The sequence below is a fragment of the Oreochromis niloticus genome, linkage group LG3 (genome assembly GCF_001858045.2).
Source record: "Oreochromis niloticus isolate F11D_XX linkage group LG3, O_niloticus_UMD_NMBU, whole genome shotgun sequence".
NCBI classification, from domain to species: Eukaryota; Metazoa; Chordata; class Actinopteri; order Cichliformes; family Cichlidae; genus Oreochromis; species Oreochromis niloticus.
Window position 1 is genome coordinate 85913725 of NC_031967.2, and position 25242 is coordinate 85938966.

The 25242-nt window shown below is 41.4% G+C and overlaps 2 protein-coding genes and 1 long non-coding RNA gene across 5 annotated transcripts in view; 1 reads left to right on the forward strand and 2 right to left on the reverse strand.

Annotated features, from left to right (window-relative positions):
- LOC102082314 (protein NLRC3-like) overlaps positions 1-25242 on the reverse strand; it is a 441947-nt gene that overhangs the window by 82917 nt on the left and 333788 nt on the right. The window lies entirely within an intron of this gene.
- LOC106097380 (uncharacterized) lies at positions 971-5157 on the reverse strand. The gene is made up of 4 exons (XR_002061172.2): positions 4871-5157; positions 2874-2974; positions 1644-1828; positions 971-1539 (listed from the first exon to the last, which is right to left on the reverse strand). It is a non-coding gene; the product is annotated as an uncharacterized LOC106097380 (long non-coding RNA).
- LOC100704129 (caspase-1) lies at positions 3769-11519 on the forward strand. Of its 3 annotated transcripts, none has more exons than XM_025905897.1 (4): positions 3769-4001; positions 10216-10420; positions 10736-11070; positions 11214-11519. In XM_025905897.1, exons 2-3 carry the CDS (start codon positions 10225-10227, stop codon positions 11035-11037), a joined length of 498 nt encoding a protein of 165 aa, XP_025761682.1. In that variant the 5' UTR covers positions 3769-4001; positions 10216-10224; the 3' UTR covers positions 11038-11070; positions 11214-11519. The 3 variants fall into 3 exon arrangements, with proteins under 3 accessions (XP_025761682.1, XP_013122969.1, XP_005465771.1); XM_013267515.3 differs by having other exon boundaries at positions 10216-10269; positions 10312-10420; positions 10736-11519; XM_005465714.4 differs by having other exon boundaries at positions 3770-4001; positions 10736-11519.

A 25242-nucleotide genomic window follows, 5' to 3' on the forward strand; every position in this document is an offset into this window, starting at 1 on the left:
TCTGTCTTTTTCCACTCAAAGCTTCACAGTGAATATCAGTATGTTGTGTTTCTCTGAAGCTCAGTTCACAACCAGCTCCTCTGCATTTCAACAAGTGTGAGCTCATTAAAATGAATCCAAATGTTTGATTTCTCTTTCTTAATGGGATGTTTCCATCATGGCTGAAGAAGTGGACATCCAATTCTACCCAGTGTATACCAAATATTAAAGACATTTCGCGTCTCTCATGTTTCTGTCATTCTATAAAAACAGCTGCTTTTAAAAACGGATCCAATCAAAGAAACATTAATTTCCATATTGATCAGATCAATATTTACAGCTCTGATGTCACTAACATCTCCTTGAACTCTTCATTGATGGTGATTTGTGGCCCTCTGCTGGTGAGAAGATGAACTGTATGATGTCAGTTTAATAAGCACAGATGACATGAAGTGTTTTTAAATCTGCTTTTTCTAATTGTTCAGGGTCCTGCTCCAGGAAACAGCTTCAACAAACTCTGAATTTCAAATTAAGACATCAGCTTGAGTTTTTTTTTTTTTAAAAAAGCTCTTATTTTGGAGTGAGCTGATATTTAATATTCATGTTATCAGTCCAACAAGGGGTGTTATTAGCAGTTATCAGCCCCATAACTGTGGCTCAGATTGGCCCTTCTGCACCTGCTAGCAGGCTCAGTAGGTCGTTATCACCAATTGGTGAGCCAGATCGCTGTGTCGCTGTTGGAGGAACGACGATGAATCCAGATCCAGTACAGACAGACTCCATAGCAGTTAACTACTCATCAAAGACTCCAGTCACCCCACCATAAACTGTTCAGACTATTCCATCAGGCCATCAGACTGCTGAACACTTCATAGACACCTCACCTTCACTTACCGGAACTTCAACATTATGTACTCCGTACTGTACATAAATGCCACTCGTTTTGCACATTTCTAACTGCCAAACTGTGTATATTTTATTTTATTTTATATATTTATTTTTTCAACTTTTACAAGTGAAATCAAACAACTGTATTTAACAGTGAAAACCAGAGTGGAAGCTGGCTCATATAGTCCAACCCAAGCTAAAAGTAAGTTGAGTAGACCAGCATCATCAGTGTCGGCTCTCTGAACAGTGCAATATCGCCATCTACAGGAGTAAACCATTTTTTCTCTCCCTCCTCATCAACGTCATGATGACTGTCATCGTACAGCAAAACACGTCGAACAGATGACATGACTGTCTGAGAGGCGGAGTTAAACTCTGGCAGGTAAGCATGTGAGGGGGAGCAACAACTGCAACATGACGCTGGAAGATCATCATTGCATTATACAGTTTCCTCTCTGACTGGATAATGCTGTGAACAAGAACAGCTGTGGAACCAGGGTCCTGAGTGTCATCTATGGATGAATGCAGGTCAGTGTGTTGCTGGTGGAGGTGATGAATCACAGTGTCCATCTCACGTTGGAGTCAGAGCTTTTCTTCAGCTGCTCTGATCTTCAAAAGTAAGGCATCGACGCCTCTCCTTTACAGGTCCATTGGAATATCACCTTCTTCTGTCTGAAAAATATTCATGAAAAAAAACTGACAAAACAAAAACAGCAGCAGTAACAGTAAATTGTACTTATAAATTAATTGAAAACCCACATTTGAACTCTACCTACTTGTTCATCAAGGCGTGAGTACAAGGGCAAGGAGACTTCACAGACATGTTGAAATTGTCCTTGTGATGTGTAGACCATGGACTGTGGTGGCCTCTGCAGACTGTTGGACTCTGTTACAATCTTCTTCAGCCTCCTGTTACAGCCGTGAATTTGCTTGGACAGCCTTATAGCGACTCCCTGTCCGCCTGGAACAAATCATTTATATTAAAAAAATAAAAAATACAAACACCAACAACACATGTCAACATCACATGATATTTCATTATTTATATTATTTATATTAATAAACTTTATTAATATTTACTTTTCAATGATGATGACAACCAACTGCAGTTTGAATAATTGAATTTACACCAAGCACTGTAGATATATTTTAAGACTTCTACATTTTATAAAGAGTGGAAAAAATGCTTTGGCTTGTCAATAGAGACACATTAAAGCAAACTTTGAATGAATTTATATCAATCCCTGATACAGCAGCATAACAGAATGACTTATTTCTGATACCGTTAAGATATCAGGATGGAAAATGTTGAGCTTAAATTAAATGACCTCCAGAAAAGTCTGACAGTGTTTTCACCGCAAAGTGTCGCAAACTCCCTCAACAGAGACCTGGACTCTAAAGAGAGATGATGAAACAGTTCAAGGAGAGCTACTGAAAGGCTGTCTGAGGCTCGTCCGCTGTAGCAAGAGAAAGCCCAGATTTTAAGAGAGGACAAGCTTCAGGTTCACAGACACAAAAAGCAACTCTGCAGTTGCAGAGCTGACCTACCAAAAAGAGGCAAAGATAAGAAGTTATTTAACATTTGCTTTTATGAACCTCCTGAGACCCACTGCCCTCATATGGAGACATGGTGGTGATGGTAGCTCCATCTTCATCCTCCTCATTCCAATATATCCACTAACCCTCTGTGCACATGTACAAACTGTCTCAGCCTCTCAAACTTTCAAACCTCAGCTGTGCCTGCAATGTACTCATTTCTAATCCTTTCCATTTTGGCCAGTCCAAGCATTTAGAAATAAATAAATACAAAAACACCATTCAAAGATAATTCTTACTTTTTCTACTTTTTAGGTCCAAACAATCTGAAATATCTTGGAGAAATGAAGAATATATCCTAAACTTGACCTCAGGTCCATGAGGTTATTGCAGTCATGACATGGACATGTTTCATTTTAAAATGAGATCGGAATAGTTTAGCATTAAGTAATAAATCTGTAAGAACAAACCTGTGTTCACATGTTTATCTCTCTTGTGTTTACTGTGTGGGTCTGTGATCCTCTGGTAAATGTAGCTCTGACTCAAGCCAAGCCGTCTCATAGTAGGTTTCCTATAGAGAGACGAGAATTATGGGAAAAAACAAAAAAGAAAACAAGCAAAGATAAAATATATTTTACAGCAATTATGAGCTATTTTGAAAGAAATCTGAAATCCCAACATTTATGGATATATAATGATTAGCTGCTTAAATTCCACTTCTCTGGAAGGTGGAGAGAATTTTTGTGTATTATCCCAATGCAGGTTTTGCAATATACACAAGTACTGCTGTGTTCATACACCGATGTTCTCCATGTTCTTTGCACATAATGCAAATGTTTGTGGATGGTGCTGAGGATTTATATGACATCTTTCAGTGAATCCCACAGGCTGAGATCTTCTCTCTTTGTCTTACTGTTTGCTCTCTCTGAATCAAACGTGCTCTAAGTCACATTATCATGTTCTCAGCCAGTGGTGTGACTGGTGTGGGGACAGGTGAACCAGTCTGACTGAAGCTGGGAAGTGAGGACTTCATTTTAGATATGAAAATGTAACAGCACCACTGATGGTTTTCACTATTATTTTTATCTTGTTTGTCCTGAGGCGTACTGTAGTCATTTTCCACACACTTCAGATGTTTCATGTTTGCCATCACCGGTGTGTGAATGTGTGTGTGACTGAATGTAGTGTAAAGCGCTTTGGGGTCCTTAGGGACTAGAAAAGCACTATACAAATACAGGCCATTTACCATTTACAAAAATTACAATTAACATTCTCAAAAACACAAAACTGGGTGAAAATACAAATAATATGTAACTTAACCCCCAAAGCGTGTAAGTCACGTCACGTGACAGCGCAACATCTAAACACAAGGGGGAGGGGAGCAAAGTGTGCCTGCTCTGCGCTGACACAGGAGCGGCGAGTCCAGCGTCTTGGCTGTTTTGTCTTTGCCGAAAGCACAGCATTGCTTAAAGGGGTCTCCACCCTGACTTCCAACCGGAGCGGAGCTTACAGCGCCGGTGCACAGACGCCTGCCAACGGGTCCGAGTAACAGCTAACGACTGCTTTAACGAGGCGCCGTGACGTCACTAAGAATTAAGGTTTGGGTTTTTTGGATCAATCTTTATCTTTATTCCAATTGAGACAAAAGAACAGGAGCAACAGCTAACTCAGTAAACAGATTACCGGAAGTGTGCTCGGACACGTTGGTCAGAAGTTAAATCAGCCTAAACAAAGACACTGAAGGTTGTCTTCTTTTTGAATATTTACCCGAACAATGATGTCATAAGTGTGTAAGGTTGGAGGAAAGTTTGATAGTGTGAGGCTTATGTGCTCAAATTGTGGTTATGCCGGCTTGTACATGTACACACGAGACACAAGAGTTCTTCTTTACTGATGTTTACTGTGCTCCTCTTAACGTACACAGGTACACCGTAGAACTGGTGAATTCAAATGTACAGTAAAGTTATATTTCAACATTAAATCATATAAAATTTGAAAAATATAAACAAACATACCACTTTGGCCCGAAAGTGGACACACCGGTGTATTTGGAACTTAGGACTTATTATTTCTTATTTAGCTTGACATTCACATGGCAAGACCATCATCATGTGCAGCTTCTCTGACCTTTTTCCTAAACAGGAAGTGATCTCTGTGCTGTGAGGAAATTAGGTTTTGTGTTCATAGCCTCCCTTTAGTGAATATGAAAGCTGAAAGCAAAAAAAAGAGTTTAATGAATTAAAATAGATGGCGCCTGTGTGTTTGGCATGCCATCTGTCGCTCTCTTCTATTTGTTTTATTTTATTGTTTTTAGTCAATTTTGTGCAACATGTTAGCCCTACATTGTTTTATGATCGCCAGACATTATTGGAAATAGGCTTATCTACCCAAGCTCGGTTTGGAAATGACAACCAAGGCTTTCTGCCTCCCGATTTGGAAGTAACACCACCTCACTGGCGTTCCTTACCTTTGCCACTGGATGTGCGGAAGCGACGCAGGAGACGGGGTAACCGTGGAGGTCGCCTTGTCAAACTGAGACTCAGGATTTCTTGTTTTCCTCATGAGCTTCGCTCAATTTCTCGATCCTGCCCGCGACTCTTGGTGCTGTTGCGTGCTGTAGACTCCTGCTTGGTTCCTGTTGTGGGATCTCTTGGGAAGGGTTCTGCAAAACCCTCTCCTCTCCGACATCTGCGTTGGCGTGGAGTGGACCGAAAAAACCTCCGACCTGTGGATCTGGTTGTTACCGCCTCGGAAGCTCCCGATCTAATTCCCCTCAGGTTGGGTTTAATTAACGCCAGATCGGTGGCAAATAAGACATTTATTATGAAGGAATTTTTCTCTTCCCGTGCGCTGGATTTTCTCTGCTTGACTGAAACTTCCACCCGGTGAGTTAAGTGCCTTCTCTGAATTACTGCCGGCTGGCTGTGCCTTCTTTAGTGTTCCGAGAGTTTCTGGTCACGGAGGAGGGCTAGCTGTTGTTTTTAAGGCACATCTTGACTTTAAGCAGCTATCCCCATCGACACGCCACACCAGTTTTGAACTCTGTTTGTGCGAACTGGGCCACTCGTCTTCGCTGTTGTGTGCGATTGTTTATCGGCCCCCAAAATATAATAAGGACTTTTTATCCGAGTTCGCAGAGTTTCTTGCTGACTGTGCATCGCGGTATGACCAGATCCTTTTGCTTGGTGATTTTAATATACACGTCTGCTGCCCGGGGAAGCCCCTGGCTAAGGACTTTCTGGACTTAGTGAACTCTTTTAATTTTGTTCAGTCTGTTAAAGGTGCCACTCAAGAACGTGGTCACACACTGGACTTGGTTTTATCACATGGTTTATCTGTCCATAACGTACTCGTCGAGGATGCGGTGTTCTCTGACCATATGCCTATTTTATGTGATATTGTTCTTTTTAATCCTGTTGTTAAACAGGCTGTACCTGCTCGATGTTATCGTGCTTTTGGCTCAGATACCGCCCAGCGGTTTTCCATATTGTTTGACCAATTTATTTCTTATCCTCCTGAGTTGTCCACCTCAGATGGATTAGTTTCGTATTTGGATTCTGCTTGTAAATCTGTCCTCGACGCTGTCGCTCCTTTTATATTCAGACAATGCAAGCCAAAGGCTAGTCCTTGGCTAACTGATTTTACCAGAGCCACTAGAAAAGAATGTAAAAGATGTGAAAGACAGTGGAAAAAAGATAGGCTGTGTGTCTCTATGGAAGCTCTTAAGACTAGCTGGAAAGTCTATCAGAGAGCAGTAAAGGCTGCCAAGCACTCCTATTTTTCTCAACTTATTGCTGCCAGCTCGCATAACCCTCGTGTTCTATATAACACTATAAATTCTGTAATTAATCCGGAAGGCTATATTCTTTTGCACTCTTCTGGTTGCTAGTTTGAGACCTCTGACTCTACCTATTGCTGACTCACCCATGCATGGTTCTTTCTCAAGTCTGTTCTCTGCTTTTCTACCAATTGTTTTATCTGATTTAGAGAAACTTGTGTTGAAAGCTAAACTGTGTGGCTCTCCAAATGACGTTGTTCCTCCCCGCTTTCTCAAAAAGGTATTTCCTATCATTGGACCACACATTCTGAACATTATTAATACTAGTCTTTTGTCTGGTCTAGGGAGACCTAGGGAATTTAAGCATGCAGTCATACATCCTTTACTTAAGAAACCGGGCTTAGACAGTTCAGTCATATCAAATTTTAGACCCATCTCTAAACTTCCCTTTCTTAGTAAGATTCTGGAAAGGATTGTATACACTCAGTTGATGGACTACTTGAATGACTCTAAATTGTCAGAAATCTTTCAGTCTGGCTTTAAGCCATTCCACAGTACGGAGACAGCCCTCGTAAAAGTTATGAATGACATCCTGATAGCCACAGACCATGGTAAATATGCAGTGCTGGTCTTGTTGGACATGACTGCTGCATTTGACACAGTGGATCACGATTTGTTGATCTCCCGCTTACAGCACTGTGTGGGAATTTCTGGTTTGGCACTTTTGTGGTTAAAGTCCTATCTCTTAAATAGGACCTTTTGTGTTAAGTTGGGGTCGGCTTCATCCTCTGTGGCCCCTCTGCTTTGCGGTGTGCCACAGGGATCTATTCTTGGGCCGTTATTGTTTTCACTGTACCTTTTGCCTCTTGGCGCGATTTTCCGGAAACATAAAGTGCCATTCCATCTATACGCAGATGACTGCCAGCTCTACTTACCCTTTAGTCTTTCTGATAGTCTCCCAACTCGACCTCTGCTTGACTGCCTTACTGATGTCAAAGCATGGATGGCAAAAAACTTTTTAAATTTTAATGATCGGAAGACAGAAGCAATTTTATTTGGCCCAAATCGTTCTTCTCATACTCCGGATGTTGAGCTTGCAGCTTTAACTTCCCAACTAAAGAGTTCGATCACAAATCTTGGAGTTAAAATTGATTCTGCACTTTCCTTTGATGACCATGTAAACGGGGTGGTAAAATCAGCATTTTATCACCTCAGACGTTTATCAAAGGTTAAGCCCTTTCTTTCCAAGCGTGACTTGGAAAGTGTTATTCATGCCTTTATTACCTCACGTTTAGATTATTGTAATTCTCTTTTAATAGGGGTTGGGCAGGGCACTTTGTCACGCTTGCAATTAGTGCAAAATGCTGCGGCATGATTTTTAACTGGCAGAAGAAAATTTGATCACATCACTCTGATTTTGGCCTCTCTACACTGGCTTCCAATTGAATTTAGGATCCGTTTTAAAGTCCTTTTATTGGTTTTTAAATCTCTAAATGGTCTGGCACCTGTTTATTTGTCTGACTTGTTGAAGCCCCACGTCCCCACTCGTTCCCTTCGGTCAGCTGAGCAGTTGCTGCTTTCTGTCCCAAAGTCACGGCTGAAACTTAGAGGAGACCGAGCGTTCTCTGTTGCAGCGCCGATGCTTTGGAATAACCTTCCTCTCCATATTAGACAGGCTACATCAGTGCCAGTTTTTAAGTCTTTATTAAAAACCTATTTTATTCCTTGGCTTTTAACTCTGTGGGTAACTGATTTTTTTTTTTTTTTTTTTTTTTTTGTTAATTACTATGTGCATATTAGTATTGTATAGCACTTTGGTCTACCAGGTGTGTTTTTAAAGTGCTATATAAATAAATGATGATGATGATGAAAATACAGAAAAGTTGTAAATGACTTCGTGTTGGTGGGTTGGTGTGCAGAAAGGGGCTGAGAACGCAGCGTGGGGGGGATCCGGTGCTGGGGGGAGGGGTCCGACTGGTTGAGGCTGGTCAGTGAGGAGGTCTTTGATCCTGGAGCAGGCGGATGGGGTTTTGGTGCTGAGCGCTGAGCTGCAGTCCTCACGGAGCTCTTCCTTTTCTCTACATAGCTCTGTGCTCTGTGAATGGTGATGATGATGCCATTCTCCTCCAGGGTCAGAACGGTGGAGTGAGTCAGGGTGAGGTTGATTGCCCAGTGAGGATCCTGTCCCGAGGTTCACCGCTGTAGAAGACTGCATGTGGTTGGAAACAGGATCCTCCTGGAGCAGAGCTCTGATCTGTTTATTGCAGGAGTTAAAACAGACTTCACCTACAGCAGAGTGTGTCGGTGTAAGAGCAGGAGGGTGGTGCTGATCCAGTCCCCAGACCTTTGCATGCTCCAAAGAGTTACAGGAAGGTTAAAATGTGTTCATTAATTATTTATCATGAAACAATAACTGGTCTACCAGGAGGACTGTTTCTGAACCAGGAGTCACACAATTAGGATTTTTGCTTGTACAGATGAAATAGTGATGAGGAGTTCAGTTTTTAATAGGGATGGACTGATCCAATATTGCGTATCGGTATCGGTCTGATACTGACCTAAGTTACTGGATCGGATATCGGAGAGAAAAAAAATGTAATCTGATCCGTTAAATATCACAGAAGCACCGCACAAAACTTGCGACATGGCGTAACCCAGCTCATGACATTAGCAGTCACAGCAGTTATTATGTGTCACGTGATAGAGCGGCTGTGGCATGCGAGACCTGTCGGCAGTCTGGTGGAGCATTTGGAGCCTCGCTACGTACTTGCAAATGCATTTCATTTAGTTATCCCAGAGAAGTAAAGCATGTGTGAGTTCATCTCTGAATGTTTGTAAAGCATTCTCACGTTAAGCTTAACAACCGATATATGGAGCGACTGCCTCTTCTCTCCCTCCCTCTCCTGAAACTGATCAATGATCGGCTGCTTTTCTGTCACGAGTCCCATCTCTTTTTATTAATCTCCTACTTTTGAAACCAGCGGATAATCAAGGCATAAATGAGGCGGAGGGTGGGTTTGGTTTATTTATTTTTTTATTTTTTGCTGGGAGTTGGCAACCCTATTAGTTAGGTTGTTTAATATTTCCACTAACTACTCTTTAAAATACCAGAATAGGATGGTTTAGGTTTAAGTTGATTAGACTGATCAGTGTTGCTGAACTGTAAACTATTTTGGGTGCAGTGTATTTTTTGCATAAAGGTATAACAGAATAGCTTTAATGTTTTGTTTTTTATAACTTGAGTATAGACTTATACAAAATGCAGCAAGATATTAAAAAAACAGTTTTACTGATTATAAAATTCACTATCTGGGATTCATATCGGTATCTGCAGATATCTAAATTTATGATATCGGTATCGGACATAAAAAAGTGGTATTGTGCCACCTGTAGTTTTTAATGAGCGACCAGGATGAGAAGGCCTGATGATGATCTTAAATGTGTTGTTTGGAGGAAAGAAGTTAATAACAGCGTTCTCATAAGACTTCATTATTGAAAGTTTCTTTTTGAATGAGTTTCTCTTCCGAAGCAGAAGAGTCAATAATCCATTCCCAAATCAAAAAACTGTTCCATAACAATCTTTAATTTCCATTAAGTATTATTGCAATTATAAATAAAATGGCTCTGGTCTTTGGAGTGATGTCAGGAGTAGAGCCAGTCTGAGCTGACTGAAGTCATTCCACCTTAAATCAGCTGCAGTTACAATGCTGAGTAGCAGCAGCAGGAAGGCAGAATGTGTTCAGTTTAACTGGCACAGACTCAAGTGTGTTGTCACTTCGTTGTTTATTACCTGCACAGGTACAGCCGGCGCCTTGATTGGGCACTTTTATGTGAAGGAAATGAAATACTGATGTACATATTCTAATGTCATCCGTCGCAGCACAACCGGGTCATCGCTGTGTCCCACTCTGTCCCCCTACAGACGCTGTGTCACAGTCTCTTCACCCACAAACACTGGGTGGTGCAGTCGCCTTACAGCTGTGCGCTGCCCTGAATGATGTGATCATTAAGTTTGTCCTCTGTGCCCCCTGCAGGTTTTCCAGATGATTGTTGATGGTCACAGGAGGGAGGAGAGGAGGATGAAGGAGGTGGGCTGTCAGTGGGAGAGCCCCGTGGAGGACAGGAAAGAGGTGGGCTGTCAGTGGGAGAGCCCCGTGGAGGACAGGAAAGAGGTGGGCTGTCAGAGCGAGGCAGTGCAGGTGGATGTGCTGAATCAGCAGCTCAGCTGGAGACACTCAGGTGAGACTCAGGTGGATGCATGATCTATGACTGTTACATGAGAAACACGGAGCTTCAAACTCAGGTCCAGTGTAACATTGAATAGAAAAGAATAGAATATCTCTTTATCTTTATTGTCACTGTTACAAGAACAACGAAACACAGTGTGGCATCTTTCCATTGTGTGTAATACACAACAACATAAGTATCTATGCAATGACACTGAGTGACCTCAGTCCTCCTTACAGTAAACACATCCACACACTGCCTGTGGCTCTTGTGGTTGGAGCTCACATCTGCGCTCAGCATAAATGCGTCCTCCCTTCTCTCTCGCAGGTCTTCCTGATACGTCAAAGCCCCCTGCTGACTGCACGGCAGAGGAGATGCTGATGGCCGTTCGCTCTCAGTTTATCGACAGAGTGTCCGAAGCTGTCCTGAGCAGCCTGCTGGATAAACTCCTGGAGCGCCGCATCGTCATCGATGATGAAATTGATTTAGGCAGAGCGAATGGAAGGGTGAATAACGCCCGACGGGTGATCGACATGGTGCGGAGAAAAGGATCCCAGGCCTGCTCGACTCTGATTGCCGCTCTCTGCAAGGCTGATCCGTTTCTTTCAAAGGAGCTGCAGCTGAAGTGAAGCCCTGCCAAATGTTTTCCATCAGACACACAGGTCAGCACTCACAGGAGAGCAAATTATGACTCATCTGTAACACTCAGAAGCAGCTAATACCTTTCAGTATTCAATTGTCCAATCCACTTAGAGTTGAAACGTGAGCGCTGGCTGATCTCTTTGTTTTGGTTTTCACATCGAAGGTTTTCACAGAGACGATTTTCTATGCGTCTTTATTGCTTTATACAAACAAAGATGATCCAAACAGCAGAACATGGCAGAGTTTCAGCAGCTTTCAAGACTGAAGTGTTCCAGAAATTAGATCTTGAGTCAAACCTGAACAGTGAGCTCTGTGAAAAAGTCCAACAGAAACCAACAGATTAATGAGGATTTTGGCTGTTTTCATGTTGTTGAAGTAACACGTGTCAGGGAGCAGAGTAATGGACTGTTTTGTGTGTTTCTTTCTGTATCTCTGATCAATGTGAAAATAAAAGATGAGTTTCCTGTCACCGTGTCTGGTTCAGTCTGGCTTTGTAAAATAACCTTGAACATATTTAGTAACTGACAGTCATAAGTATCAATCATTGTAGGTTTTCACAAATACTTGAGATGTTGTGGTGAGTCAAGAAGCTAATAACCATCCACACCTGGACCCTAGTTTACTGTGACCTGCAGTGAGCGGGGGTGGAGGTGACGGGGAGTGATGGTGAGCAGGTGCTCTGACTTCATGATCTGAACAGGACTCTGTGATGGATTTGTTACAGGCAGGAAGCTCTAATCTGTCCATATTCATCTTCTACATCAGAGAGTAAAGAGAAGCCAAAGATTTAGTTACAGATATCCCGACAGTGCGCCAGTGAAAGGTTCAAGTAAACTAAACCTCCTGAAGGAGGACAGTAGGGGTTGTTCAGATCTTCGGTTTGGGCCAATCCAATGGGCTAAGATCCAGCTACCGGGCACTTAACTTCTCTACCCACACCTGGCTCCAGAGTGGGACCTCTGTAATGATTTATTTCCTTTAATAGGAGTTGTCTGAATTGCTCTTTGTTTGGCCACCCTGAACCCATCTGCCTCGGGAGACCAGGAGCAGGGGATGAATTATGGTCAAGATTGACAACTCAATGCTAAATAAATGTTTAATCAAAGTTAAAAAACTGATCAAACCTCATGGTCTAAAAGAAATGACATTGATTCATAGTGTCCTGTTATCATTGATTGTTCTCACCTGGTCAAGTATAAATCGATCAGCAATCACATTGAAAAATCATCTATTTATTGTTAGCTGGGAAATTAAAGCTGCTATTATTTGGATTCCATTTCAACCCTCTCACAGTGGTACAACCCATCAGACCACAATTTAAAAAGTCCCTGATTTATAGTTGTGAGTGAAATTATATTGAGTTATAATTATATCTCTGGGTCCAGAGATGGAGTCTCTGGGGCTGTTTTCTGTTTGAGTCTGGCTTCAGTTCAGTCTAATTTAGCAGCTCTGACATCAGAGATTGTAGGAGAGGAACAGCCACACCCACAGGTGAGTTTCCCACCCAGAAACAGAGCGTGAACATCACCTCTGTCTGTGCCGTGTTGGTCACAAGGTTTGTTCTGGGCTTTTAAGTGGAGGGCTGGAACTTGTGAGTGATGGAAGCTGAGAGCTGTGTTTGCACATGTTCAGTGTGACAGGATGTTGGCTGGCTGTGAAAGCTGAATGCTCTCTGGTTAGAAGTGATGTCACACATTAGGATAACTGTGGTTGCTCTCTGTCAGAGTACCAGGACCTCGCTTTGACCACATGATTTTTTGACCAGGACATGTCCTTAAATGCACATGTTAAACAAATATGTAAGACTGCTTTCTTCCATTTGCGCAACATCCCTAAAGTTAGAAATATCCTGTCTCAGAGTGATGCTGAAAAACTAGTTCATGCATTTATTACTTCCAGGCTGGACTACTGTAATTCATTATTATCAGGATGTCCTAAAAACTCACTGAAAAGCCTTCAGTTAATCCAAAATGCTGCAGCAAGAGTCCTGACAGGGACTAGAAAGAGAGAGCAGATTTCTCCTGTTTTGGCTTCCCTTCATTGGCTTCCTGTTAAATCCAGAATTGAATTCAAAATCCTGCTCCTCACATACAAGGTCTTAAATAATCAGGCCCCATCTTATCTTAATGACCTTGTAGTACCATATCACCCTATTAGAGCACTTCCCTCTCGCACTGCAGGCCTACTTGTTGTTCCTAGTTGTTCTTCTGTGGAACCAGCTTCTAGTTTGGATTCGGGAGACAGACACTATCTCTACTTTCAAGATTAGGCTTAAAACTTTCCTTTTTGCTAAAGCATATAGTTAGGGCTGGACCAGGTGACCCTGAATCCTCCCTTAGTTATGCTGCAATAGACGTAGGCTGCCGGGGATTCCCATGATGCATTGAGTTTTTCCCTTCCAGTCACCTTTCTCACTCACTATGTGTTAATAGACCTCTCTGCATCGAATCATATCTGTTATTAATCTCTGTCTCTCTTCCACAGCATGTCTTTATCCTGTTTTCCTTCTCTCACCCCAACCGGTCGCAGCAGATGGCCCCGCCCCTCCCTGAGCCTGGTTCTGCCGGAGGTTTCTTCCTGTTAAAAGGGAGTTTTTCCTTCCCACTGTCGCCAAAGTGCTGCTCATAGGGGGTCATATGATTGTTTGTATTTATTATTGTACGATCTACTGTACAACATAAAGTGTCTTGAGGCAACAGTTGTTGTGATTTGGTGCTAAACAAATAAAACTGAATTGAATTGAATAGATGGAGCTAGGCCGTGGAGAGTTTTAAAGCAAATAAAAGAATTTTAAAGGGAACTCTAAAAGTGAAGTGAAGCTAAAATAGGGTAAATGTGCTCAAACTTTCGAGTGCCAGTTAAAAGACAAGCTGCAGCATTTTGCTCCCTCTGTAGATAATTGATGTATGAAGCACTGACCCCTATATAAAGTGAATGACAGTAATCCAAGTGAGTAACAAAGACGTGGATAACTGTCTCAAAGTGCTGCTGTGAAATAATTGGCTTTATTTTAGCAAACTGCCTCAGCTGAAAGAAGCTTGATTTTACCACTGCCTTAATCTGAATGTCAAGCTGCAGTTCACAGTCCACTTTGACTCCCAGGTTTGTCACAGTTCGCTTAACATATTGGGCTAAGGAATGTAAATACACAATGGGGGTCTCAGTGGGGTTACCAAAAATCATCACCTCAGTCTTTTGTTGTCATTGAATTTTAAAAAGTTAATGTCATTACTTCAATGTCATAAAGACACTGAAGTAATGACTGTATGGAATATGAGCCTTTTTTCTTTTGATGGAAACAGATCTGACAGTTATCAGCATAAAAGTGAAATGCAATGCCGTGCTTTCTCAGTATAGAAAATAAAACTTATTTGATTGAATGAAAGACTAAATTATCTGAAGAATTTGGTGAAGCATGGTATCTAGAGTAGGTGGCATTCATGGGAATAAGTTTCTGTAAAAGAAGATCCATCCATCCATCTTCTTATCTTATCCGGGGCCGGGTCGCGGGGGTGCCTAGGCAGAGAAGCCCAGACCTTGTTCTCCCCAGCCACCTTCTCCAGCTTGTCCAGGGGAACACCAAGGCGTTCTCAGGCCAGCTGAGAGATATAATCTCTCCAGCATGTCCCCGGTCTGCCCCGGGGCTTCCTCCTGGTGGGACATGTCCAGAACACCTCACCAAGAAGGTGACCAGGAGTCAGATGCCCGAATCACCTCAACTGGCTCCTTTTGATGTGGAAGAGCAGCGACTCTACTCTGAGGCTCTCGTGGATGGCTGAACCTCTCACCCCATCTATAAGGGAGAGGCCAGCCACCTTACAGAGGAAGCCCATTTCCGCCACTTACATCTGCGATCTTGTTCTTCTGGTCACTACCCACATAGGTGGGGATAGGGACGTAGATCAACTGGTAAAGTCAGTGTCCTCAGTGTCCGCATCAATGCAGCCGCAGCACCAATCCGTCTGTCGATCTCCAACACTGACTTCTCCCGTGACTCGTGAACAAGACCCTGAGATACTTAAACTCCTCCTCTTGGGGCAAGAACTTGTCCCTGATCGGGAGTGAGCACTCCACCCTTTTCCGGCTGAGGACCATGGCCTCAGATTTGGAGGTGCTGATTCTCATTCCCACGGCTTCACACTCGGCTGTGAACCGTTCCAGTATGAGCTGAAAGTCATCACCCGATGAAGCCAACAGAACCACATTATACGTGAAAAGCAGAGGGGAGATTCTGAGACCACCAAAGTGAAAGTGGCTACACCTAGAAACTCTGTCCATTAAAATTATGAACAGAATCCGTGACAAAGTGCAGCCCTGGCAGAGCCCATCACCCACCGGGAATAAATCCGACTTATTATATAAGAAGAAGATTTGTGAAACACTCCTTTCCCGGGGACAAAGTGTTGAAAACCTGGATTAACTTGGTGGGTTCAAAGCCATCTTTGTGTGACAGTTTATTGTCATTACCAGTGTTTTGAGTAGCAAATATGGATACTGGAAAAATACCCCAGATATATAACAGACTGGCTGTGGTGAATGTAAGAAGTTTAACAGGATCTAGAAGACTGTAAACAGAGAAACTTCCTGGCTTTGAATGTTTGTATTGTTCATATTCCAGTTAAAACAGTGTCAGCTGGGATCAGTGTGTTCACACTGGCAGCTGCAACAAGATTTCATTTCAACAGTGAACATTACTCTGACCAGTCTGACCAGTTTGAAGGTAAATATACACAGTGATGAAGGACAGAAGGCTTCAGTCAGATTAACATAAAATAACAAGCTCAAAGACATTAAAATGATCAGGATCCATTAAAAATGTTGCATTGATTTGATTTCTTTTCATTAATAATTTTTCCTGTTTATCTTTTGATAAAATTACTGTTGTTGGAGGAAATCTGATTATGAATTAATAAATTAATTAATTGGTTGATGTTTTTAAACATGAGCTTGTAAAAAAAGTTAACATGACATCTGTTCAACCAGTCATGATGTATGTAATGAAAACTACTCCTGAACACAGAAAATTCAAATTCAAATGTAATACGAATGAAACTAGAAAAAAAATCGTGAATTGTTCCAGTGTCCAGTTAAATGGACTCAGCTGCTGCTCCTGCTGAGCTCCTCCCACCTGTCCTGCTTCAGGTGGCGTCCCGCGTTCTTCCAGGAAGCAGCTCACCTGTGTGTTCATTGTTGGGTGTTGTATCATTCCTTGTGTCAGAGGATTGTTGGTAAAGATAATGGCGAGGGTTGCGAACCCTGGCTGGGTTGAGGGCATCTACCAGATGAACTTAGAACCCATAGAGTGGGGCAGGGAGTGATACAACATGAAGTGTGGTGACATTCCTTGATGGAATGTCAAAAGAGGGAATGTTGGGATTCAGAGATTCTTTTATTGCTACCATATAATCTGCCTTATGATAAATGCAGTAATAACATGTTTTACAGTATTATTTTAATATTTCTTACAGGGTTCATATTGCATTGAATATGTTTGTCATCACATTCATTCTATTCACAGGTTGAGTTCATTCTATACACAATGCATATCTGTGCTTGTTTAGAGTTGATGTTCCATCCAAGAGGGTTTTAAGCTTCACTGGTGAGAGTGTCCAGGTGATACATGTTGAGGGAAGATGAGAACATAGCAGGTTAATTGCATGCATGCTTACAATACACAAATTAATCTAGTAGCAGGCCTGAGCGAAGGCCCAAGTGTCTTCTGCTTCTTATTTGAGACCTGCGCCAATTCTGTCTACTTAGTGATTGGTGACGAGGGTCAATTATTAGCCCTTCGAGACCCTGAAGCTTGAAGTTTATTACCTTAAAAGGCAAGTGTTATAGAAAAGAGAAGTTATATGTCTGTTTATAGTTATTAGAGATGTACAAGATGTACCCTTGTCTGTAAACAATGACTGTACACAATGTATTTTTGACCTGTATTGACGTGTATGTGTGGGCGTTAATTTTCTATGCTATAAAAACAGCATTCAATGTATTTTTGTCAGAGGAAGACATATGCTGATGTTTCTTCTCCGGTGTTAATAAACTCATCGTTTGATTGCACTTGTCTGGTGCCTCCGTCGTTTGTTGTTCTGGTCTCTAATTGATTGATCTCGCACGATAGTGTTTAATGTCCAGGTGTGGAGTGGAGCTTGTTGGTGGTGTGTTTGAAGAAACTGTAAGTTTTCTTTGTTTCCTCCTTTAACAGTTTGTCTTTAGGAACTTTATTGTTTGTTCAGCTCATGTTTGATTCCTTCACACACAAACTGTGTTTTTATTTTCGGTCTCTCCATTAAAGTCAGTGTGTAATGTTTTCCTGGCTAACATCAGCTGTGTTAGTGTGTGATCAAGGCCTGGGAATAAAAGCAGCAGCAGAGTTAGTTGATGGTTAGCAGCTGAACTGAAGTTGCTGTTACTGTGGATCCACTTACTGATAACTGAAGGCAGATTTCAGTCTGTGGAGGAGACGGAGAGACTCAGAGCTCTGGGTCTTTATATTTCCTTTGTAGATTATTACTTATTACAGATAAAGATTAAATTAGACCTACTGTGTCATAAACTGTTGGCTCTCCTCCAAAAAGATCTAATGATGTTTCCACTCAGACAGTGGGGAGTCCTGTGACTCAGATCGATGCTGTTACCTCTAGCAGATCCAGTTAGAACAGTTTTAAAAGCTGAAAGTCTCACTTCAAGTCCCTGTTTAAAAAAAATGTAACTTGTATAATTTTGGTGATCAGCTAAAATCACAAAACCTGCGTTTCTGTCTGATCAAAAATGAACAGAATCTGCTGTAATACACTCCCATAAAAGTTGAAGAATATAGACTTCGGCTGAAGAAATAAAACACAAAGCAATCACATCTACTGTGATAAAGTCTACTCTCCACTGCTGTGTAATCAATTATTGTAAATGTAAATGTTATCAGGAAATGATCAGACAGGAGAGGGTTTTCAGGAAACACTGTTAAATGTTCTGTTTCTATGCCATATGTTAAAACAAGATCTAGAGTGTGATTAAAGTGGTGGGTGGGTTCTTTTACATTTTGAGAGAAGCCAATTGAGTCTAATAACAGATTAAATGCGATGTTGAGGCTGTCATTTTTAGCATCTACATGGATATTAAAATCACCCACAATAATTATTTTATCTGAGCTGAGCACTAAATCAGATAAAAAGTCTGAGAAATCAGAGAGAAACTCTGTGTAAGGCCCAGGTGGACGATAGATGATAACAAGTAAGGCTGGTTTCTGAGTTTTACAGCTGGGGTGGACGAGGCTAAGCATCAGGCTTTCAAATGAATTAAAAGTCTGTCTTGGTCTTTCGTTAATTAATAGGCTGGTGTGAAAAATTGCTGCCACACCGCCCCCTCGGCCTGTGCTTCGAGATTTCTGGTAGTTAGAATGACTCGGGGGTGTTGATTCATTTAAACTAACATAATCATCCTGCTGCAACCAGGTTTCTGTAAGACAGAGTAAATCGATTTGTTGATCAATTATTAAGTCATGTACTAACAGAGACTTGGAGGAGAGAGACCTAATATTTAATAATCCACATTTCACTGTTTTACTCTTTGGTTCAGATGTGGATACTGTATTGTTCTTTCTTTGTGATTTTCTATGTTTAAGTTGTTTGTTGCTGGTTTTTAGTTTGTTTTTTGTCTGTTTGGGAGCTGACACAGTCTCTATGGAGATGGGTTTTTGGGGGGTAGCAGGAGGAGAGAAGCTGCAGAGAGGCGTGTAAGACTGCAACTCTGCTTCCTGGTCCCAACTCTGGATAGTCATATTTTGGGGGGTTTAATAAATTGGTCCATATTTCTAAAAATGAGAGCTGCTCCATCCAAAGTGGGATGGATGCCGTCTCTCCTAACAAGACCAGGTTTCCTCCAGAAGGTTTGCCAATAATCTATGAAGCCCACATTATTTTTTGGACAATACTCAGACAGCCAACAATTTAAGGAGAACATGCAGCTAAACATGTCACTCCTGGTCTGATTGGGGAGGGGACCAGAGAAAACTACAGAGTCCGACATTGTTTTGGCAAAGTTACACACCGATTCAATATTGATTTTAGTGACCTCCGATTGGCGTAACCGGGTGTCATTACTGCCGACGTGAATTATGATTTCACTGAATTTACATTTACCCTTAGCCAGCAGTTTTAAATTTCCCTCAATGTCGCCTGCTCTGGCCCCTGGAAGACAATTGACTATGGTTGTCTATGGCTGTGTCCCAATTCAGGGTCTGCACGCTTGAAGTACGCATTTTAAGTGCGATTACGTCACCGCCACGTGACGACGGTTGTCCCAATTCGAAGTGTACTTCAAATGCATACTCCAAATGCGCCGTCGATTTCCCCAAATATCAAGCGTGGTCCGGTGCATGCTTCGTGGTCACATATCTCCCACAATTCGGCGGTGGGTGTGGATAATTTTGCCGCAAAATACGGCAGACGGGAGCGGCCGAAGAGTGAACTGTCAGAAGTAAGTACTGAATATTATGTCACTTATTTATGTGCGAATGTTTAATAACGAAGAACATTAAAACATTACTGTTGGTCACATGTCGGCAAAGTTATGTGACATTAACGATGTTTGTACTTTCAGCGTCAGCTTGGTTTTAAAGCCTCTACTTCTAAATATATATATATATATATATATAATTGACCTTAATCTTACAGAGAATGTGATGATTTTATGGATAATTAAAGTCAGTCATATATCCACAAACACAACAAGCTGAAAGTCAGTGATGCTGCTCGGTTTGCAGTCCTGAATATGACGGCACAAGCAGGATTCACTGCACTGTTAATGTTAGCTATGTTATATTGCTGCCTCTGTTCGGTGGTGTCGAGCCAAACGGACTTTAACGTGTGTTTGAACGAGCTGACGGTTCACTCGTTAAGCTGAAAGAAAGATGCTTTAATCACAGGAGTCACACATGTGTCCACTGGACCATCTGGGAACTCTTCTTGTTTAGCACTCGTAATAACACAAACACTAAATCCTCCTTCTCTTGTGCTGTTTTGTAGCAGTGTGTACACCTGAGACTGTCACCTGTCTGTCTGTCCTGCACTCTCTCTCTGTTTCTTTCTCTCTGATTGTGGAATAAAAGTATGAACATGTATTTTTATAAGTTACACTTGTGTTTGAATCCTGCAGCTTATCACACATTTGATTTCCATGTGTGACAACTGCAAGTGTCCAGAGTGAGGACAGACTGAGGGACCCACTGCTGCACATCATCTGTGAGGCTTTGCACCCCTGATGATCCACCAGGACAAACTCAGCAGTGTGTGAGGAAGAGGAGGAGGAAGAGCCAGCAGCAGCTGACAGATGGAGAGAATAGACAGACTGTTCCCTGTTTGTGAAGGACTGCTAGAAAAGTTTAACATAACTAATTGTCTGTCCTGAATCAGTCTTATTAGGTAATGTTCAAATAATGTTATCATCCCAGTGTTTTCAGTGTGGGAGAAAGTACTCAGGGCCTTCAAGTTACACACTATGAAAGGCAGCAACAAGTTTAATATTCAGAAACCTAAAGTATGTATCAGCAGCAGAATGGAGCTAAAAATAAATGTTTGTTTCAGTTCTATGAAGCTTTGAGTATTTTGGATTAGTAGCACTGCTGTGTTTGTTGCATCATATTGCTGTAATTGTTTATATGCTTTATATATTCTGAGGTAAGTTGATCTATAGTGTTACATCATATTCTATAAGGATGTTATGTGTTTGTAGACTTTCTGCCCAGTTTGACCCATTTAGCAGAAGTCAGCCTGTTTAAGGCTCTGATATCTATTCTGTATGACTTAAAGCAGTTATGACATGGTCTGCTTTTCTCACCCAATAAAGGAATATTTCATATATCAGTCTGATCTTCATTGTATCAGAAACAGTTATCACAGCTCGTACATTTTCCTTTTTACACATATTACATCATATTCTATAAGTAAGCATATATGTATATATATATGTAAGCATTGAGCCAAATGTAATGATGCCAACATATTAAACGAACAATATTTGTCTCTTATGTATAATACATCTGTATATACACTGTCAAAGATATTTATCTTTGAGTGAAGATTTAAGGTGATTGGAAATATAAATAACTGCAACTTCAATCTTTGACCCAGATTTCAAGCTCACTGCTGTTATTCATATATGTGTATATATATATAATAGTCTGATATATAATTATATATCGTAATAGTCTGACAATACATATACAGAAATGAAGCCCAACTATCATGTTTTACAGTCCCGTGGTCTCAGCCTCAGATATTCAACTAATCAAAGTGATGTCATGACAAAAATGAATGACCAACAAAACATTTTTTCTCCTTCATTTCTGTCACACAACGCTGTATGAAACGTTTCTCGCGGTTAGTATCATGGTTGCTAGGCAACCTGAACAGCGCGACGAAGGCTAGACCGTCCCATTTCACAAGCCTCTCACTTCCGCACTTCTCGTACTTATAGTACGCACCGTACGTAGTACGCGTAGTGTGCGTACTTCAAGCGTGCATACCCTGAATTGGGACACAGCCAAAGTCTATGTCTATGGTGTCTCTAGCTTCCCATGTCTGAGAACAGAATGACTAATTACCAGAGTTTGACCCCCGGCGGGTGTGTCGCCGAGTGGGGAAAAACGGTTAGACACATGAACAGGTTGGTGGTGTACCTGGGGCTTCTGTTTAAGACTATGTTTCCTCCTCACCGTCACCCAGCCGCCCTCTTTCCCCAGCTGCTTGGGGTCTGCCGGGGAACAGCTAGTGGGGCCTACGCTATCTTCGGCTGCACCAGCTACAGGGGCCTGGCTAGCTACGGGTGTATCAAGGGTGCGAAGCTGAGTCTCCAATTCAATAATCCTGGCCTCCAGAGCTGCAAATATGCGACATTTGTTACAAGTATCATTACTGCTAAAGGAGGCCGAGGAGTAGCTAAACATCTGACACAATGAGCAGGAAAGTGCAGGAGGGACAGGTGAGGCCATGCTGCTAGCGAGTTGGCAATGAGCTAAGCTAAGCTAGCAAAACAGTAAAGACGCAATGAGTAAATACTTTGGCTGTAAATTGGGTAGTTAGAACACAGAGAGTGTGCTTCAGATGAAGCACGTGAAGATTATAATGTGAAGCAGAAGTTATCTAAAAGTTTTTAATTAAATTGCTATGCAGATAAGCTACTCAAAAACACCACTGTGTGTTGGAACAGAAACAGGAAGTGATACTCTAATGCAGAGAGAGCTAACACCAAGTGACAGCTCCACCCTAAGGTCCAAATGCATTTAGATGTTTGTGTTTTCCTGGATAAATATAAGCTGAATGGTCCTCAGAATTTTACAAAGATTAACACAAAAGAAAACAGTTAAACAAGACATCTTATATTTTCCAACCTGTACAGTCTTGGGTCTACCAGTGAGGAAGTCCAGGATCCGGTTGTAGGTGTAGGTGCTGAGTCTGAGGTCCACCTTGCTAATCAGCTCATGGTGGATGACAGTGTTGAAATCTGAGCTGAAATCAATGAACAGCATTCTTATGTGGGCGTTACGTTGATCCAAGTGTATAGGGCTGAGCGGACTGCCAATGAGATCGCATTGTCCGTTGATCGGTTTGAGTGGGATGCAAACTGTAGTGGGTCCAGTTTGGGGGGGGAACTGGTGCTTGATGTAACTCAGGACTAGCTGCCCAAAGCATTTCATGATAATTGGAGTAAGTGCTACTGGGCTGTAGTCTTTTAGCTCCGAGGCTTTAGCTGTCTTTGTTACGGGTCTGATGGTGGTAGTTTTAAAGCACTGTGGTACAACAGCTTGGATCACGGAGAATTTAGGATAATAATTTGTATACTTAAAGATAAAAACTGTAGAATCAGCACATTTCAAACATTGTAATAAATTACTGTAATGAATAATACCGTTTTTGAGTTCACAGTACAATCATTTTTATTTCTACTCATAAAATATTGGTACATTGTGAAACTTAGATATAACATAATACTTATGTTCAGATTTGGTCACAGAGAAAACTGATTCAATAAAACAGGGGTGTCAAACTCAATTACACAGGGGGCCAAAACTCACTTAGAAAACTTTAGATCGCAGGCCAAACAAGATAAATATTTATTGAACACATTAAAACAATGTTTTTAAAACATAAATATGAATAAAAACAGACAGGAATATTATTCCAGAAAAAATAAACTTTAACTTTAAATATTTTTCTCTCCATAAAAATATATCCTGTCAAAATTATGCAAGTTTAAAAAGTAAACGAAAATTGTGCTTTTAAGTAAACGCTAAAATAACAACAAATCAAAACAATGAGATTTTCTTGCTTTTGAGATTTTGTTATTCCATTGTTATTCCATTTTATAAAAACTAAAATAAACTTAAAATATTTTGCTCTTCATAAAAATATCTCCTGTCAAAATAATACAAATTCAAAATATGAAGATGATGCAAAAAAACAAAAAACAACTGGAAATATAAATAAAATTTCTGCTTTTCAGCTAAAGTTAAAATAACAACAAATCATAAGATTCAGTTTTCTTTGCTCTTATGCCATTTTGTCAGAGCTGGATGCTTAGCATCTTTTTTTTGGCAACAAGTTCATTTAGGTTTGGTGTGAGGTCTTGTGCTGTAGAGATCCTCGGGATGGACTGCAGGTGTTCATCAGTGAGATGACTCCTGTGTTCTGTTTTGTTAATCTTCATCACTGAAAACAGCTTCTCACACAGATATGTGCCAACAAACATACACAAGGTTCGAGTCGCATGTAGACGGAGCTGGGGCATTGCTTCGGAAATGGAACGAATAAACTGTGCGGGCTCTTCAGTGTCGTGCTTTGCCTTGAGTGTCCCATTACACTGCAGCTCAATCAGCTCCATCTGAATCTGCACAGGTTCAGTTTCCACGTCAACTGTAAATGGGTTGCGAAGCAGCTTGAAATTCTCTTTTTGTGCTTCAAAGTCACCAAAGCGCCAACGAACCTCTGTATGATAAGGAATGTCGGCAAACTCTGAATCTATTTCCCACATAACAGACTGAAATTGACGGTGATTTAAACCTTTACCTCAGATAAAATTTACGGTTTCCGTTACGGTGATCATTACATGCTCCATTTTTAGGACTTTACCACCCAGCGTTTCCTGGTGTGTGATGCAGTGATATGCTGTTAACTCACCAGTACAGTTCTCCTCCTGCATCTTTACTCACATCCTGCCGACTAGTCCACTTTTTTCATCTGTTGTAAGTCAGTAAGGCAGTTTCATGTCACTTAAACTTTGACATGCATTTTCAAAAATGTCTTATCCTGTTGTTGTCCCATGCATCGATTTAATGTCCAATATTTCCTCTGTAATGCGCAAATTGGAGTCTACTCCACAGATGAAGATGGCCAGCTGTGCAATGTCCATCATGTCTATACTTTCATCCACAGCAAGAGAGTATTCAATTAAGTTTTTGCTTCTTTCACACAACTGTGTTCTTAAATCAGTGGCCATCTCACAAACCCGATCAGCAATCGTATTTCTCCTCAGCCTGCCAAAATCTGCGTTTTGTCTGGACACAAGACGTCGCACACCTTCATCATGCAGCTCTTCAGAAACTCCCTCGGTAAATGGCCGGGCTGATTTGGCTATCTCCTCTGCTACAGTAAAACTTAAAGTAAAACAACAGCTTCACTTTGTCGTTTTGCTCTGGTGAAAAATGTCTGCTGAAATGTCAGATTCTTCTTTATCTCTTCTACTTTCTGCCCTGCATTTAGGTTTTTCAGCTTATCCTGATATTTTGTCTCGTAGTGCTGTCTTAAATTAAATTCCTTAAATACAGCCACATTAGCTCCACAAATAAGACACACGAGTTTACCAGCAATGTCTGTAAACATATATTCAGTCACCCACCAGTGCTGAAAGGCTCTGCTTTCAGAATCAACTTTTCTCTTCGCCATTGTGAGGGGCTAGTTTCGCAATAACAGAACTTTGACTTGATTGATGCGGGAATGTTCCCAGGTAGCCTAGCATTCGGCATGGAGGCTGTAGTGCTGCATTATCGGATCTGTAGTTTGTGTGTTATTAGCGCCTCATATGGCCAGGCCATGCATAACAATATAATAAATCTATATAAAATGATCTTCTAGGCGGGATATAAATGTACGCTATGTGCGATATAAAAGAGACAAGATAGGAGAGAGGAGAGCCGG